Consider the following 17614-nt stretch of genomic DNA (forward strand, 5'->3'; position numbering starts at 1 on the left):
TCATATTCTAGCTTCATCTTGTGTCCCCTGGTTTTGTTGTTGTTTGAAAGTGTAAACAAATGCTTTACATCTGTCCGCTCTACTCCGTTCATTATCTTGTAAACTTCTTTCATATCACCCCTCAGCCGCCTTTTCTCCAAGCTGAAGAGCCCTAACCTTCTCAGCCTTTCCTCATAGGGAAGTCGTTCCATTCCCTTTATCATTTTCGTCGCCCTTCTCTGCACCTTTTCTAATTCCTTTATATCTTTTTTGAGATGCAGCGACCAGAATTGGACACAATACTCGAGGTGCGGTCGCACCATGGAGCGATACAACGGCATTATAACATCCTTGTGTTTGTTTTCCATCCCTTTCCTAATAATACTCAACGTTCTGTGCGCTTTCTTAGCCGCCGCAGCACACTGAGCAGAAGTTTTTATCATCTTTTCCACAATGACTCCCAGATCCCTTTCTAGGTCCATAACTCCTAACGTGGAACCTTGCATGACATAGCTGTAATTCGGGTTCCTCTTACCCACATGCATCACTTTGCACTTGTCAACATTGAACTTCATCTGCCACTTTGCAGGCCTTGTGAGCTTTTTTTGTATTTCCGGATGACAAATGTGCATAGACTACACAGACTCACACATTCACCCAGGAAATAGGATACGATAGATATCTTTAATATGCCATTAGAATAATCAGCTAACACAGCTTCTGATTAGAGGTGGACGGTATTCATGGCAGTCTCTAACCTCCCGTGCATGGGGAGGGGGCAATGAAGGGTCTGGCCTGCAGAGAATTGCCTCTATATCTCCATAGTACACAGAGATGGCATATCAGATCAAAAAGCCGAAGAGGGAGAAAAGAAAAGCTGTAAAGAAGACTGATTGCTTGGCCCAAGGCAAGATTCTGGATGTCCCTGAAAATAGAACTGGGGCAGAAGAAAAAGCAATAAAGGTGGAACCAAAAGATATGAAGGTACCCAAAGAGAAAAGATACCTCCAAAGCACTAATGTTGAAACTCATACCAGGAAACTGTTGCTACTTGGGGATTCCATTATCAGAGGCATTAACTTTGAAACACAGTTCAAGGGGTCATGCAAAGTGAAATGCCTTCCAGGCTCCTCAGCTACCAGGAGTACCAAGCAAATAATCTCAATAATCAGAGAAGAAACTAAGGAGTCAAACACTGATGTTGTTATCCACTTGGGAATAAATGACTTGTCCAGTAATACCCCACTTGCCGTGCAGAGAGCTTTTCAGGAGCTGGGAGAGGGGTTAAAACCTTTGATACAAACAGTAGCTTTCTCTGAAGTACTACCTACCTTTGGAAAGGGAGAGAAAAGATTGCAAAGTAAGGATAGAGATGGTCATAAAGGTGGAGGACTAGCTCTGTATTTGAGAAATGATATCACAGCAGCTGAAATGACAGGGGCCTGGGGAAAGGAAAAAGCGATATGGATCACCGTAAAAAGAGATGATAGAACTTCTGTCCACGTGGGTGTTGTCTACAGACCTCTGACACAATCGGAGGAACTAGATAAAGATCTGATCACAGATATTCAAAAGTTGGGAAAGAGGTGCTGTTGCTGGGAGATTTCAATCTGCCGGATGTAGATTGGAAGGTTCCATCTGCGGAATCGGAAAGAAGTAGAGAGATCGTGGATGCTTTTCAAAGTGCTATGCTCAGACAAATAGTGACGGAACCCACGAGGGAGGGAGCGACGCTGGATCTGGTGCTCACAAATGGGGAGAGTGTGTCAAATGTCCGAGTGAGTGTCCACCTGGGCAGCAGTGACCATCAAACAGTTTGGTATGATATAACAGCTGAAGTGGAGGGCGGCCACTCAAAACTCAAAAGTCCTGGATTTCAAGCATGCTGACTTTAGTAAAATGGGGGAATACCTGAGGAAGGAGCTGATGGGCTGGGAGGACATACGAGAAGTGGAAGGACAGTGGTCCAGGCTAAAAGAAGCTATAACTATGGCCACAAACCTTTATGTAAGGAGAGTAAATAAAAGCAGGAGAAAAGGGAAACTGATATGGTTCTCCAAGCAAGTGGCTGAGAAAATAAAGGCTAAAGAGTTGGCGTTCATGAAATACAGAAAAACTCAAGAAGGTGAACACGGAGAGGAATACCGGATGAAACTGAAAGAAGCCAAGAGAGAGATACATCTGGCAAAAATGCAAGCAGAAGAACAAATGACCAGAAATGTAAGGAGGGGCGACAAAAATTCCTTCAGGTATATTAGTGAAAGGAGGAAGACTAAAAATGGAATTGTGAGACTGAAAGATGCTGCGAACCGCTATGCAGATAATGATGAAGAAAAAGCAAATTTGCTAATTTTGTTCTGTTTTCACAGAAGAAAATCCTGGAGAAGGACCCCAATTGACTGGCAAAAGTACATATGAGAATGGAGTGGATATAGCACCGTTCACAGAAGAGTGTGTATGAATAACTTGAAAATCTAAAGGTGGACAAAGCCATGGGACCGGACAGGATCCACTCCAGGATATTGAGGGAGCTCAGAGAGGTTCTGGCGGGTCCTTTTAAAGATTTGTTTAATAAATCCTTGGAGACAGGAGAGGTTCTGTGGGATTGGAGAAGAGTGGATGTGGTCCCTCTTCACAAAAGTGGTGATAGGGAAGAAGCTAGAAACTACAGGCTGGTAAGCCTCACTTTGGTTATTGGAAAAGTAATGGAAGCGATTCTGAAGGAAAGGATAGTGAAATTCCTGGAAGCCAGTAAGTTGCAAGATCCAAGACAGCATGGTTTTACCAAAGGTAAATCGTACCAAACAAATCTCATTGAAGTCTTTGACTGGGTGACCGGAGAATTGAATCATGGGCGTGCTATAGACGTAACCTACTTAGATTTCAGCAAAGCTTTTGACACGGTTCCCCACAGGAGGCTCTTAAATAAACTTGACAGGCTGAAGATAGGACCCGACGTGGTGAACTGGATTAGGAACTGGTTGATGGACAGACGCCAGAGGGTGGTGGTTAATGAAATTCGCTTGGATGAGGGAAAGATGAGTAGTGGAGTGCCTCGGGGATCGGTGCTGGAGCCGATTTCTGTTCAGTATATTTGTGAGTGACATTGTCGAAGGGTTAGAAGGTAATGTTTGCTTTTTTGCGGATGATACCAAGATTTGTAACAGAGTGGACACCCCGGAGGGAGTGGAAAACATGAAAAAGGGTCTGCAGAAGCTAGAAGAATGGTCTAAGGTTTGGCAATTAAAATTCAATGTGAAGAAATGCAAAGTGATGCACTTAGGGAGTAGAAATTCACGGGAGACATATGTGTTAGGCGGTGAGAGTCTGATATGTACAGACAGGGAGAGGGCTCTTGGGGTGATAGTATCTGAGGGTGACAAGGCGGTGGCCATAGCCAGAAGATTGCTAGGCTGTATAGAGAGAGGTGTGACCAGCAGAAGAAAGAGGTGTTGATGCCTCTGTAAAAGTCGTCGGTGAGGCCCCACCTGGAGTATTGTGTTCAGTTTTGGAGGCCGTATCTTGCTAAGGATGTAAAAAGAATTGAAGCGGTGCAAAGAAAAGCTACAAAAATGGTATGGGATTTGTGTTACAAGATGTATGAGGAGAGACTTGCAGACCTGAGCATGTATACCCTGGAGGAAAGGAGAAACGGGTGATATGATACAGACGTTCAAATATTTGATAGGTATTAATCCGCAAACGAGCCTCTTCCAGAGATGGGAAGACGGTATAACTAGAGGACATGTACTGAGATTGAAGGGGGGCAGACTCAAGAAAAATGTCAGGAAGTATTTTTTCACGGAGAGAGTGGTGGATACTTAGAATTCCCTCCCGCGGGAGGTGGTGGAGATGAAAACTAACGGAATTCAAAAATGTGTGGGATAAACATAAAGGAATCCTATTTAGAAGGAATGGATCCTCAGAAGATTAGCGGAGATTGGGTGGCAGCACCGGTGGTGGGAGGCGGGGCTAGTGCTGGGCAGACTTCTATAGTCTGTGCCCTGAAAATGACAGATACAAATCAAGGTCAGGTATACACATAAAGTAGCACATATGAGTTTATCTTGTTGGGCAGACTGGATGGACCGTACAAGTCTTTCTCTGCCGTCATCTACTATGTTACTATGTTATCCTAAAAAAATACCAGTGCATAATACAGTTAGCCTCCTTTTTTGGCCAGCCCAGGTGGGACAGAACAAGACCAGGATGACCAATTGAAATATGCACACTTATACAGAACCTAGCCAGGGTAACATGCACATCCATAGAAATAAGGGATGTTTCTCTCCCTCAATTACTAACTGATAAGGGAGCGAGTGAAGGTTTCTAGCTGTGGCAAGGGAATTCAGAGACAAATCAATATAAACACGGGCATGTTATATAAGAAAAACAGATGTAAAGCCCTGGATACCTAGAGGAGAGGCCTCTTGAAAGCCCAATTTCCACTGACAAAAGCAATTTTGTACCATTCTGCATCAACCACTATTTCTTAATGCATCATAGTAGCTTACAAACCACTGAGTATCTCTGATACACACGACAAATAGTAACTTGACTAGTAACTGTTGACTAACTAACAAATGATCATAGGAGATGCCGCAGAGAGGGACAGGAGGCAGGGGAGTGGTGACTAGTTATAATCTAGAGCTTCATTGTTCAGTTAGATACAGTAGGGTAGCAATATCCAGCTTCACCTGAGACCCCAGCCTTAGACTGCCTCGCATCTAAGTGAGAACAACCAGGTCTTGGCTCTCATTTTAAAATAGCAATAAAAACTCTGGGCCTAGGTGGCTGGATTAGACCCAGATATTCAGTGCAGGCCCCTATCCAGGTACCAATGATCAGTATCTGAGTGTTCAGTGGCCTACTGCCTGGGTATTGACAATATTCAGAGGCAGTATTCAGTGAACAGGACAGCAAAAAGGCTCTCTTAATCAGGTAGGTATTTAGGTTCTGCCTCTGAATATTTGTGGTGCCTGAGCAACTCACAGCTGTTCCCTGACTCTGTCCTGGACCGCCCTGGCACTAACTGGATCATGCCATGGCACTCAGAAAATTCAGCAGCACTGTTTGGTTATGTGCCACTGAAATCCTGCGGGGATCTGGTCAGTGCTAGTTAACTGAGTAGGAATCTCTCATTTCTGGTTAACGCAGAATATCGACCCATCTCTTCTTAACTCATGTGGCATAGTGTTGCACAAAATAGGGGTCAAATAACAAAAGGCTGCATATATGGAAATTGAAAGGGATCAGTAAAGTGCTGCATGTAATACATAAGGGTAGGTGTGGCCAAACAGAGGACTTATGCCTGTTATTTATTATGTTGCTGTATGACATCTTTTTCCCCTCAGTGCATTTCTCTTCATTGGCCAGCAGGTGGTACCTGTCCTGTGCTTTTAGGCTGCAGCTGTTTTCCTTTCAGCTTGGAAGAGAGGAAAGTAACCTGCAATGCTATTAGCCAAATACTCTCATTTTCACATATCCTGGGGCAATGGAGTGACTTGCCCAGAGTCACAAGGAGCTGCAGTGGGAATCGAACCCAGCTCCCCAGCATCAAAGTCCACTGCACTAACCTCTAGGCTACTCCTCCACTAGCAACATGCCCTGTAGAATCTGAAATAATAGCAACATTCCATGTAGAATCTCAAATAGGGACATGGAAATGAGACTTGATAACTTGATATTCCACCTTTTGGGGGGGGGGGGGGGGGGTTGGCAACTACATTCAAGGCAGTTTACATAGTACATACAGGTACTTATTTGTACCTGGGACAATGGAGGGTTAAGTGACTTGCCCAGAGTCACAAGGAGCTGCAGTGGGAATTCAACCCAGTTCCCCAGGATCAAAGTCCACTGCACTAACCACTAGGCTACTCCTCCACTCCAAACAAATTGTGGGCGATACCTTGTTGACCCTTATTTTCACATATCCAAGTGGACTAACATGACAACCACAATTCTTTCCTTTAGAATAGGTGACAAAAATGGCATGCTTTGAATACTGCTTTGCCATCTTGTTTACTTTACATTAAATTGCAGCCTCCATGACTTAATGCATTAATTATGATACTTTAAACTATATGTGATTTCATTATTTCCTTGTCTGAACTGAGATCAGATGTGTTTAATGTTCTCAAGTTTGCTTCCTCACGTTGGTCCTGAGCACAGACTTTTTTTTTTTCCTGTATTAGGCCACGTGGATTTTACAATTGAAGTAGAAAGGTCCCTGAGAGTTCTGGATGGGGCTGTACTGGTCCTCTGTGCTGTCGGAGGTGTTCAGTGCCAGACAATAACAGTAAACAGGCAAATGAAGCGCTATAGTGTCCCTTTTCTGACCTTCATCAATAAACTGGACAGACTCGGCTCCAACCCTAACCGGGCCTTGCAGCAGCTTAGGTAAGAGCAGCGCTAGCCTGGGAAAGCTGTTCTAGGAAAACTGACCAGTGAGGGTTTCTCTGTGAAAAATCGCCCGTGTGTTTGGGTTTCAGAAATGCCTGGACTCGGGCCCATAAAATATGCTTGATGTTCTCTTCTCTCCCTCCCCTCTGTTGGTCTGTGTTTGCTTTGCCTTTATTTGTTGTGGATAAATAGTTTGCGTTTTTCCTGGTTATACACTTCTGATACTTATGACCATGCTCTGTGTTGCGTGGCAGGTGTTTAACGTGCTAATATGAGGTCAGGCAAGTGGTGCCTGATGCATGATTGTTGTTTCAGATTCTGCCATATCATGAAGCAGTGAAGTCATTCCAAATTCATTTAGATTTTTTTTTTTGTCTTTATTTTTTGCTATGTTATTTGTAGTGTACTATCTATATTATTATTATTTTTTTGTTACATTTGTACCCTGCGCTTTCCCGCTCATGGCAGGCTCAATGCGGCTTACTTAGGGCAATGGAGGGTTAAGTGACTTGCCCAGAGTCACAAGTAGCTGCCTGTGCCTGAAGTGGGAATTGAACTCAGTTCCTCAGTTCCCCAGGACCAAAGTCCACCACCCTAACCACTAGGCCACTCCTCCAGTGTTGCTACTATTTGAGATTCTACATGGAATGTTGCTATTCCACTAGCAGTATTCCATGTAGAAGTTGGCCCTTGGTCGGCTCTTGCTTGCAGATCATCAATGTGGCCGCGCAGGCTTCTGCTTCTTGTGAGTCTGACGTCCTGCACATATGTGCAGGACGTCAGACTCGCAGAAACAGAAGCCTGCGCAGCCTTCTACATGAAATGTTGCTTAGTGAATAGCAACACATTCCATGTAGATTCTCCAATAGTAGCAACATTCCATGTAGAATCTCCAATAGTATCTATTTTATTTTTGTTACATTTGTACCCCGCGCTTTCCCGCTCATGGCAGGCTCAATGCGGCTTACATGGGGCAATGGAGGGTTAAGTGACTTGCCCAGAGTCACAAGGAGTTGCCTTTGCCTGAAGTGGGAATCGAACTCAGTTCCCCAGGACCAAAGTCCACCACCCTAACCACTAGGCCACTCCTCCATGAAAACATGCAGATTAGATTTATCAGGTGAAAAAACACAAGGCTGAATGTGGGAAACCAGTTTGAAAAGCTACCCATGTTAAAAGAAAAATCTACATACAATTCAAAGTGTATGTGCTTTTGTATAAAAGATGCTGCAGCCCTCTTCTTCTGTTTGGCTACAAAATACAGAAATTGTGATTTCACTGGGCTTCAGAAGAGAGGGTAGAATAATACAGATAGTGTACACCACTTGGTCCATCTTTACCATTCTTGTAGCTTTTCTTTGCACCGCTTCAATTCTTTTTATATCCTTAGCAAGATACGGCCTCCAAAACTGAACACAATACTTCAGGTGGGGCCTCACCAACGACTTATACAGGGGCATCAACACCTCCTTTCTTCTGCTGGTCACACCTCTCTCTATACAGCCTAGCAACCTTCTAGCTACGGTCACCACCTTCTCACACTGTTTTGTTGCCTTCAGATCCTCAGATACTATCACCTCATTTAAGCCGCATTGAGCCTGCCATGAGTGGGAAAGCGCGGGGTACAAATGTAACAAAAATAAAAATATTTTCTGTCCATTCCAAAGACCTTTCCTTGTGCAAATGAAGAAAATTTGCCACGTGTTATTTTTGAGACTCCCTACTGGATAATTCCTAAGCAGTTTCTTAAATGTACGCATTTGCTCCTGCAAGGTGTAGCTGAAGCTGAGCTTTGGCTTTTCTTTCTGTTATCAGATCAAAATTAAAATGCAATGCAGCCCTTGTCCAGATTCCCATGGGCCTGGAGAATCGTTTTAGCGGGGTTATAGACCTTCTTGAGGAGCGTGCTATATACTTCGATGGGGAGTATGGGTAAGTAGGAAAATAACTGTGCAGCCAAACTGTGAAGAATATAGTAAACGTGCCAGCACCCACTGCTCGTGCTGTCAGATGAGCCATAAAATACCTGATGGGTCACAGCTTTTCCCATAAGAGACAGAGCATGGATGACCTTGGGCTTTACTGTGCTGGGCAGAAGACAATTTCCACACCACAGACTGGCTAAGAGACCAAAGGGGCTAACTGTACGAACTGTAGACTGGACTTCACTCATGAAATTTTCAAATAGCATCACACTGAAAGGAAGCATAACCAAACACAAGTTTCTTCTTGTTTTATATAGGAACTAGTAAGAAATGCCCGTTTCGGGGGAAAATGAAACGGGCGCTAGCAGGATAATCCCCCCCCCCCACCGTCCTCCCTCCGTCCCTCCCGAGTTCCAGACACCCCCTCCGTGCCTCCCTTCCGAGTTCCACACCTCTCCTCTCCCTCCGTCCCTCAGTGACGTGATTGCGAGTTTGCGAAGTTCGGTGCGCTCTCCCAGCAGCTGTCAGAGAATGTGTGGAAGTCGTCCGTTGTGTCTTCACCGCCCCGCCCTCTGCATCATCGCGTGTTGACGCGAGGGCGTAGGTATACTGACTGCAGACCCGCCCCACCCTCAACGTCATCGCGTTTTGACGCGAGGGCAGAGCTACAGTGACTGCAGCCTGCAGGCCAAACCGGATATCTCGGGCGCCTCAAGTTTCCGGCTTGAGGCTTCAATGGAACGTTGGAGGTGCCTTATATATATATATATAGATGTTAATTTTGACTGCTACTTCCTCTTTGGTGTGTGACTTTACTCTTTATAGATTATCACGGGTTAAGAAGGCAACATACCTGGTATTGCCCACAGGTAGGGGGTCTGGTTAAGAAGGCGGGAAGATTAGTTGCTGTCACTTGTTCAACAAACGTCCAGGACCTCAGTTGCTTTAGAGTTCTGGGTCTAGTGCTCCTTCTGTCTACCAGGTGTAATTATGGGTGAAGGAGAATTCTGATAGTTCTATAGCACTATGAGATGTATTTTTTTCAAAGCACTTAGAGTTACAAAGTTCCATAGTAACCTGCGGAACTTTGTAAGTCTAAGTGCTTTGAAAATGAGCCTCGATGGATCCTTCTTTGATGCATGATACCTCCGTCTCACAGTGAATGTCATCAGAACATTTGTTCTGAGGCACAACAGTGCCTTTTAAAATTAAAATGTGCTTTTGTGTTGATCTAGGGTTCTCAGCTGTGTTTTAGTGAGCAGAGAAAAAGGCGACAGGCCTGGACAAAAGTTGGTGTACCACAACTTTATTAACATGTGACCCAACACGGTCCAACAATTCCTGCATCAGGGGTCTATATAACATGTCAAACACGGACAAAATTATCTTGAATGTACCATATGATGAAATCATGAACGTAAAATTAATATAATTTAAAAAAACAAAATATGGACTTTAAAAATAATACATTTTGGAATAAGTCCATACTTTTCTTTTCTTTTTTCTTTATAATATATAGAACCCTGATGCAGGCATTGATGCTGAAACATGGGCCTTTTCAGGTCCCATTTTTAATAAAGTTGGTGTAGTTTACCAGCTTTTCTCCAGGCCTGTTGCCTTTTTTTCTTTGCTTACTGTTGACTCAGGTGGACAGTTGCCCTCTCTTCAGCTGTTAGTGCTGTTTTTGTTTGCAGAAAAAAGAATGCCACAGATGAATTTCCAAATCTATATGTTTAAATATTGGGCATGATAATTTGTTTCTGATACCATTTGCAGGCAGACAGTCAGGTTTGATGAAATCCCTGTAGACTTCAGAGCAGAGGCAGCAGACAGGCGGCAGGAGCTGATTGAATGTGTGGTCAATGCTGATGAGCAGCTTGGTGAATTGTTCCTGGAGGAAAAGATTCCCAGCAATACTGATCTGAAGGTGAGTATTGTGATATAAGGACTGGCTAGCAGATCTGTTCTGTTATCCTCCAAGAGGAAGCTGTCACCCCATGGCACTTGGTACTGAAAAAGAAAAAAAAATTGTGAATTCCATTCAGTAGTTTCTCACTATTCTAGAACCTGTGGGATAGTTGTATCCATCAACCTGCAGGTGGAGGTAAAGAACTGAAAACTGAGCTGAGACATATACTTTCTTGGCATCTAGTTCAGCTCCTCAGTATTTCTAGCTCCAACAGGTGGATGGACACACTTTTCAGCCTCTGGTTCTGTGTGATTTGCTCCTGGTCCATTTGGTCAGCTGGTCCCCAGTTGAGCTTTGCTGGTGGCTTGAGTCTGTAGAGTCATATCTGGAAGAAAAGTCTATGGTCTGCTATTGAGACAGACATGGGGAAGCCAGTGCTTGTCCTGGGGTTGATAGCATGAAATGCTGCTACTATTTGGGTTTCTGCCAGGTACTTATGACCTAGATTGGCCACTGTTGGAAATAGGATACTGGGCTGGATGGACCATTGGACTGACCCAGTATGGCTATTCTTATGTGGTCTTCAGATGCCTGTCTCTGATGCCCTATGAATTTACTTCTTCGCTCCCTTCTCCTTGTTTCCTGTGGCGCTGTCCTTTTCCAGCACAACAATCTTAAAAAAAAAAGTATTAGTTCTGATTCTTTTTATCTGGAGTAAGACTTGTGAAGACTGTGAGCTTGGGGGAGCAGCTGGCAGTGGTAAGTCTGACTAAAGTTTGACTCAGAACCACTTGGAGAGCTGCAAATTCTACTTGGTGCAGGGGAAGGGATCCTGTCTCACCACTTGGGACTGTGTTGTGCGGCGCTTGGGCCAGTCGGGGTGAATTACGACCCCCACAGAGGCAATTAAATGGTTTTCCCGCAGTGGGACCCACTGGCCAGCGTCGGGACTTTGCAGTGCATGCAAGCCAAGAATCCTGTGGGGTGGGATGTGAGGGAAATGGTCAGTGGCAGCACGTGTTTAGATTTGGCGCAGTATCCAAATATGCTGGGGACTTTGGGCTCTCCAGCAGGTCCAGTTCATAGTTTGATGCAGGAGAGTATGGAAACGGTCACCATTTTGTCGGGCCTCTGTCTAATCACGCACAGAGCAGAGCTACCCTTGATCACAAGGAGGCCTACTTGCAGATGCCCATAGTTCAGAGCTTTGCCCTTCACTCTCACCACAGCACCAAGAAAGTTTACCAAAGGTTATGGAGGTGGTGATGGCCTTTCTTCAGCATCAGGGAATCCGTTCACCCATTTATCGCAATGACTGGCTCATTCGTGCGTCGTATTTGGACAGCGTGACGACGATGAAAAGAGTTGCCCATCTTCTTCAGTCTTTGAGTTGGGTGATCATTTTTGAGAAGCACAGACTAACTCCAACACAGACACTAGAGTATCTATGCATTCTATTCAGTACAGCAAGGGAGACGATCTTCCTCACAGAACACAGGAGGTTGAAGCTGATTCAACAGATTTGTCTTCTGCTCAGTCAATGCAAACCCAGGGTCTGGAACTATGTCCAGGTTCTGGGGTCGATAACGGTGGTGATGGAAGTTGTGCTATGGGCGAGGGCTCGTATGCGGCCATTACAGGAATTTCTTCTCAGTCTCTGGTGTTGCAGAAGTATGACTTTCATCTTCCTTGGATGCTGGTTGCCAGACGGAATATGCAGTAGTGGTTGTTGCCCAAGAATTTGACCGTTGGAGCTCCTGTTCCGGTAACACGAGATGTGGTGACAATGGACGTCAGCAAGTGATTTTGGGGGAGCACCTGGATAAAACAGCGGTGGCTTATATCATCAAGCAAGGTGGGATCCATAGCCGTCCATTAGCGGTGGAAGCAGCCTCCCTCATGAGTTGGGCAGAGAAAAATCTCTGCTTGTCGGTAGCTTATGTGGCTGGGTCCTTGATGTGGAGGTGAACTTTCTCAGCAGGCACTCCTTTGGACCTGGGAGAATGTGAACTATCCAGCCAGGGTTTTCGGCTAATAGTGAACTGATGGTATCCCTGACCGAAGACACATCTACTGTATGTCTTCCCTCCTGGGCTCATGGTAGGCCGTGTGTTGAAAAGGATTGCATTGCATTGGGGCTGAATAATTCTCGTAGCCCTGGATTGGCTGTGGTACATCTGATTCAACTGCTGGACGGGGATCCTCTCCGTCTTCCGCAAAATCTGGTCCCCCAAGCCCCCTCTCGGCCTGCCCCCTCCCCCAAGCCTGTGGCAAGAAACTAGTCCCTCCCCCGGTACATCCCCAACTCCCCAGCCATCCAGATAGGTCCCCCAGTGCCTACCTGTATTCTTGATGGTCGAGTGGTGGTTGTTGGGGGCATGAGTGTAGCCCCCTCGCTCCTGCCCCTTGTGGTGCCATTCCAAAATGACTGCTGTGAGAAAAGCAGCCATTTTGGAAGGGTGCCGAAAGGGGCAGGAGTAAGGGGGCTGTGATCCTGCCCTCAACAACCACCGCTGGACCATCAAGGATACAGGCAGACCCAAGGAGCCTATCTGGATGACAAGGGGCAGGGGGACTAGTTTCTTGCTGCAAGCTGGGGGAGAGGGCAGGGAAGGAGGGGTCTTTTGAGGGGGGGGGGATGGGAAGGGGCTTAGAGTACTAGATTTAAAAAAAAAAAAAAGTTACGCAGGTGCTGGCCCGATATTCAGTACTGGCACCCGCATCACTCAGTGGCTTAATTTAGGCCAGCTTTCGAGCTGGCCTAATATTAGGCCGCTGAGTGATATGTGTGCCAGGCTCCAACCTAATGCCGTCCCTAACCTGCTCACTTTTTGGTGATTGGTTAGAGATGATATTCAGTGGCACTGTGTGGTTTAGTGCCGCTGAATATCGGCGGTTGGGCAGCTCAGAGGGATTTAAATGGGCCAGAACCTCTCCAGTCCGCTTGAGTCGCTCTGAATATCGAGTCCATTATTTCAAACTCATTTTTGGTTAATTCATTATTTGGAATTTCAGCCTCCATTTCTATTAACGTGTATTACCTTCTATCACGGAACGCCAAGCACCCACCTGGAGGGTCTATCCCAGATTTTTAAAAAACTTATGTGGATGCTGGCCCGATATTCAGCTGGGGCCCACATAAGCTCCAGGTGGTCAACCTGCCTGAAATTAACCCCTGATTTTCATTGCCAGTGCCTGGACATGGCCCGGTGCTGAATATCAGGGGCCAATTTAGCTGGCGATGAGCAGCATTTAAGAAAATGCTGAACACCGCTGGCAGAATATTGGGGGAGAATGTCTTGTACTTGAATTTAGACTGATCATTGAAGGGGACTATTGGGTAACAAGAGACAGGGGTGTCATAGAAGAACTACGGTGATGGTGGTAGGGGGAATCCTCCCCTCAATTGATGCAAGGAGGGGGGAGTCCCCTATTAATGACATAGCCATCTGTGATCCCTCACGTCAGCTTGGTTTCTCTGCTTCTGTTGACAGCAGCAGCAGTGTGGTAATCCCTTGTTTTAGCACCCTGTGCAACTGCTTATCTGACAGCCTGTCAGGACAGAGCTTATTCCATAGATGAGGTGCAAGTGCCAACTAGCACTAAAACCAAGTAGAGATCATCTTCTTAATGCAATGTGTACAGGTTCTGCACCAGCGCAGAGCCAAACGTTTTGGAAGGTTTTTCTTTCTAATAAACTAATTCAAATAAATACTGTTTTCCAGCTTGCAGTCAGAAGAGCAACAATGAGAAGGGCCTTTTCACCTGTTTTTCTGGGAAGTGCGTTGAAGAATAAAGGAGTTCAGCCTCTATTAGATGCCGTTCTAGACTATCTTCCAAATCCTTCTGAAGTGCAGAACTATGCAATTCTCAACCAGGAGTAAGTGCTGATCAAAACTGAAATCAAGGGCTTGGCAATTATTAAAATGTTTTTGTGGAGCTTGGGATTTCGGATGACTGTGAAGCATTAAACAAGAAGGTTGTAGGCAAAAATATTTAATAACACAAATGCAATACTTTTTAGGTTCTGTATTGTCTTGTTTGGACAAATTGCTTCATTGCTCAGGGTTGTTCTGTATTGAAATTTGGAGTAATATCCTTGCATCCTGATTAGCTAAGATGAATTGATGCTCATATGGTGTCTTGGCACATTACAGGCTGGACAAAAGTTTCCTAATCGGTACTGCACCATTGCAGGGATTCTAGTGCATCCTGTTGCTATTTTTTTTTCTGTTCTCATGGCAAGGGGAATTGTTTTAAACTTAAAAAGGCAAAGGCAGCATTACTAGATAAAAAGTCAATTCTGAAGGTTTGAACTGCCTCTGATTATCCCCTTCCTTCTGGGGTTGGAGGAGTGTGTTCCATCGTGCTATTTTGTAGGAGAAACTAAAGGTTGATCTAAACAATTCTTGTTAATCTGGATCCCTTGTATTTCTTCCCTTTCTCCTAAAACCAGGAGTCTCATTTTAAACACATTGTAACTCTCAGATGGGTTGTTGGCCAGCTGCATTCCTTTGTTATGAGTGACTCCCCTTTTTGGAGAGGGAGTGGGGTGGGATAGTTGTGACAGTTGAGAAGCGACACTGCTTAGGGGAGGACAATAAGAACCAAGGCCCTTCTCTAATCTTTATCTTGTCGGGATATATTATGCCTTACATTGAATTGTCTTGTATGTTTTGCTGGAAGTCTTTGTTGTCACTAAAAATTTCAATAAACAGTTTTAAAATATAAACTCCAAATGTCATGAAATATAATGGCTCTTATTAGTATATTTTCTAGTGACATAAATGCACACTTTAGAAAGACATATAGCATTAGATTATCATTTTTCTGAATCCTGAAGCACTCAGCTTTGCTTTGCAATGGCCTTGAAAAAGTGTTACATCATGAGCTAATATGCCCTATTATTTTCTGCTGGTGAGTTTAGCTTTTAGTTTTTTTCATCAAGTGACTCGTTTTCTTTGTCATACTGGGCTCTGTGGTGGAACATCTCTGTCAGTTAGCAGCTATGAATTTTGGACTTGAGAGGATGACGAGCCTAGTTAATTTCAATGTTTCATGCAGTATTTTTTGTCCTAAGACTGAGAAGAACAGTTCTCTGTTAGCAAAATTAAGCTACCCATTGAGCACAGTGAATTTTCCACAACTCTCCTAATCCTTTGAGAAATAAGAAGTCTGCAGATCATGAAGCGGTCTATGGCTGAATTCTACAAGTGAAACAATATATTTTGGTTTTTTTTTTACCTTCAAGGAATACACAAGAGAGTATCAAGGTATCAATGAACTCTGCAAGAGATGGCACTGAAGCATTTGTAGGCCTGGCATTTAAACTAGAGGTAGGTTATACATTTATTAAACTCCTTTAGAATCACTCCTTTATTTTTTTAATATCATCTCTGGATCCCTGTTTTCTTATTATACCCAGTGTTCGTTTTGATGTGGGTTTCAGTTTTAATGAATTGTAATATCCTACATTTCACTTGTAGGCTGGTCGTTTCGGGCAGCTAACGTACATTCGAGTCTATCAGGGTATGTTGAAGAAGAGCGAGTACATCTATAATACACGGACAGGGAAGAAGGTGCGGGTGCAGCGTCTGGTCCGAATGCATGCAGACATCATGGAGGTGAGCACTGCAGAAAATGCCTGTCGAGCAACAAGAGGAGGGGCAGTGCTGCAGGTTCCAGAGTTTTGCCATAAATGGAATACGAAGCACCTTTTTAAAAATAGCCCAGTATACAGTGTATGTGTATCTATATGCACAGTGTAAACATAACCAAGAAAGAAGGACATGATAATCCATAGTTGTGGAGGAACATTTTGGTTCACATCAACCACATTAAGAAGCAACAGGCAATGTGGCTTAATTGTTACGTTGCTGATATATAAATACAGTGCTGCTGAGGGAGCGGGGGATGGTGGGCAAAATTCCCTGAGCCCGGTCTCCAAGGGGGGGGCCTGGTGCCGACAGGTTTCTTCCTGCTTCCAGGTCTGTCTCTGTCCTGCTGCTCCTGTGTGCCAGGACCTGAATGATCAATCTAATTCAGGGGACCTATTTTATCAAGTGTGGAAATTATACATATACCCTCTTTAGAATTAGAATTATCTCAAACACTATATCTTATAATCTTCACAGATAGTCAATACTATCAACCTTCTATCCAAAATATACATTCATAAATCAACATTCTGTAATGAACGGGGATCTTCAGAGTTTAATTGACAACATACACCTTTCTAGGAAACTTTTTCCAGCATTTTAGTGTTGTTAACCACATCGTCATCGATCCACCCGTTTATATTTTTCTATAGCGATCTATTTTTTTCAAGAGTCTATATTACACTTTTTCATAAAACTTTTTTTCCTTTTTTTTGGGAGCAACTTCTTCCAATAAGCAAAATCGCTTTTAGCAGCGATTTTTCTCTCGAGTCAAAAAGTGTAATATAGATTTTTGAGATCGCTATACAAAAATAGAAAAATATAAACGGGTGGCTCGATGACGATGTGGTTAACAACACTAAAATGCTGGAACAAATTTCCTAGAAAGGTGTATGTTGTCAATTAAACTCTGAAGATCCCCGTTCATTACAGAATATTGATTTATGAATGTATATTTTGGATAGAAGATTGATAGTATTGACTATCTGTGAAGATTATAAGATATAGTGTTTGAGATAATTCTAAAGAGGACCTGAATGATTGCATCGATGCAATAACCCGGATGACCTGTATTTACATAAATCATATTCACAACTACCTGAGAGGTTTCCCTATATTCTAACCCCTTCCCCCAACACACAGACCACCACCACTACCATCATCTTCCAAGAACATTCACATTAAATGCTCTTGGGCTCAGAACTCCTGCACTATCTAGAACAGCACCTGAACAATACCACTGGAGCAACGCAGAAAAATAGCTCCCCTGTGCTCAACCGTAATATGATGCAAATGATATGTGTGCTCTTTGACTGAAAGCAAGGGGGAGGGGGGAGGAACATGCCTGGTGAATGTGCACAAGAATTTTGCGATAAGCACATCTCTTGTATGCATGCACTAGGCATGCAATGTCTCCAATGACGGCTAAATCCAGAGGTCAATATTCCATCCTCATTCTTCTTGATCTTTCCGCTGCTTTTGACACTGTCGATCACAGCATACTTCTCGATACCCTGTCCTCACTTGGATTCCAGGGCTCTGTCCTTTCCTGGTTCTCTTCCTACCTCTCCCTCCGCACCTTTAGTGTTCACTCTGGTGGATCCTCTTCTACTTCTATCCCTCTGCCTGTCGGCGTACCTCAGGGTTCTGTTCTTGGTCCCCTCCTCTTTTCTATCTACACTTCTTCCCTTGGTTCATTAATCTCATCTCATGGCTTTTCCTACCATCTCTATGCTGATGAC

At 44.2% G+C, this 17614-nt stretch overlaps 1 protein-coding gene across 1 annotated transcript in view; it reads left to right on the plus strand.

Annotated features, from left to right (window-relative positions):
* GFM1 (G elongation factor mitochondrial 1) overlaps positions 1–17614 on the plus strand; it is a 111484-nt gene that overhangs the window by 16358 nt on the left and 77512 nt on the right. Inside the window, exons 4-9 of the mRNA XM_030216909.1 lie at positions 6174–6378; positions 8197–8313; positions 10083–10233; positions 13941–14095; positions 15467–15551; positions 15702–15839. Of these exons, the coding sequence (XP_030072769.1) occupies positions 6174–6378; positions 8197–8313; positions 10083–10233; positions 13941–14095; positions 15467–15551; positions 15702–15839 (851 nt within the window). The remainder of the gene's footprint in view (positions 1–6173; positions 6379–8196; positions 8314–10082; positions 10234–13940; positions 14096–15466; positions 15552–15701; positions 15840–17614) is intronic.

This window comes from Microcaecilia unicolor, chromosome 10 (genome assembly GCF_901765095.1).
Source record: "Microcaecilia unicolor chromosome 10, aMicUni1.1, whole genome shotgun sequence".
NCBI classification, from domain to species: domain Eukaryota; kingdom Metazoa; phylum Chordata; class Amphibia; order Gymnophiona; family Siphonopidae; genus Microcaecilia; species Microcaecilia unicolor.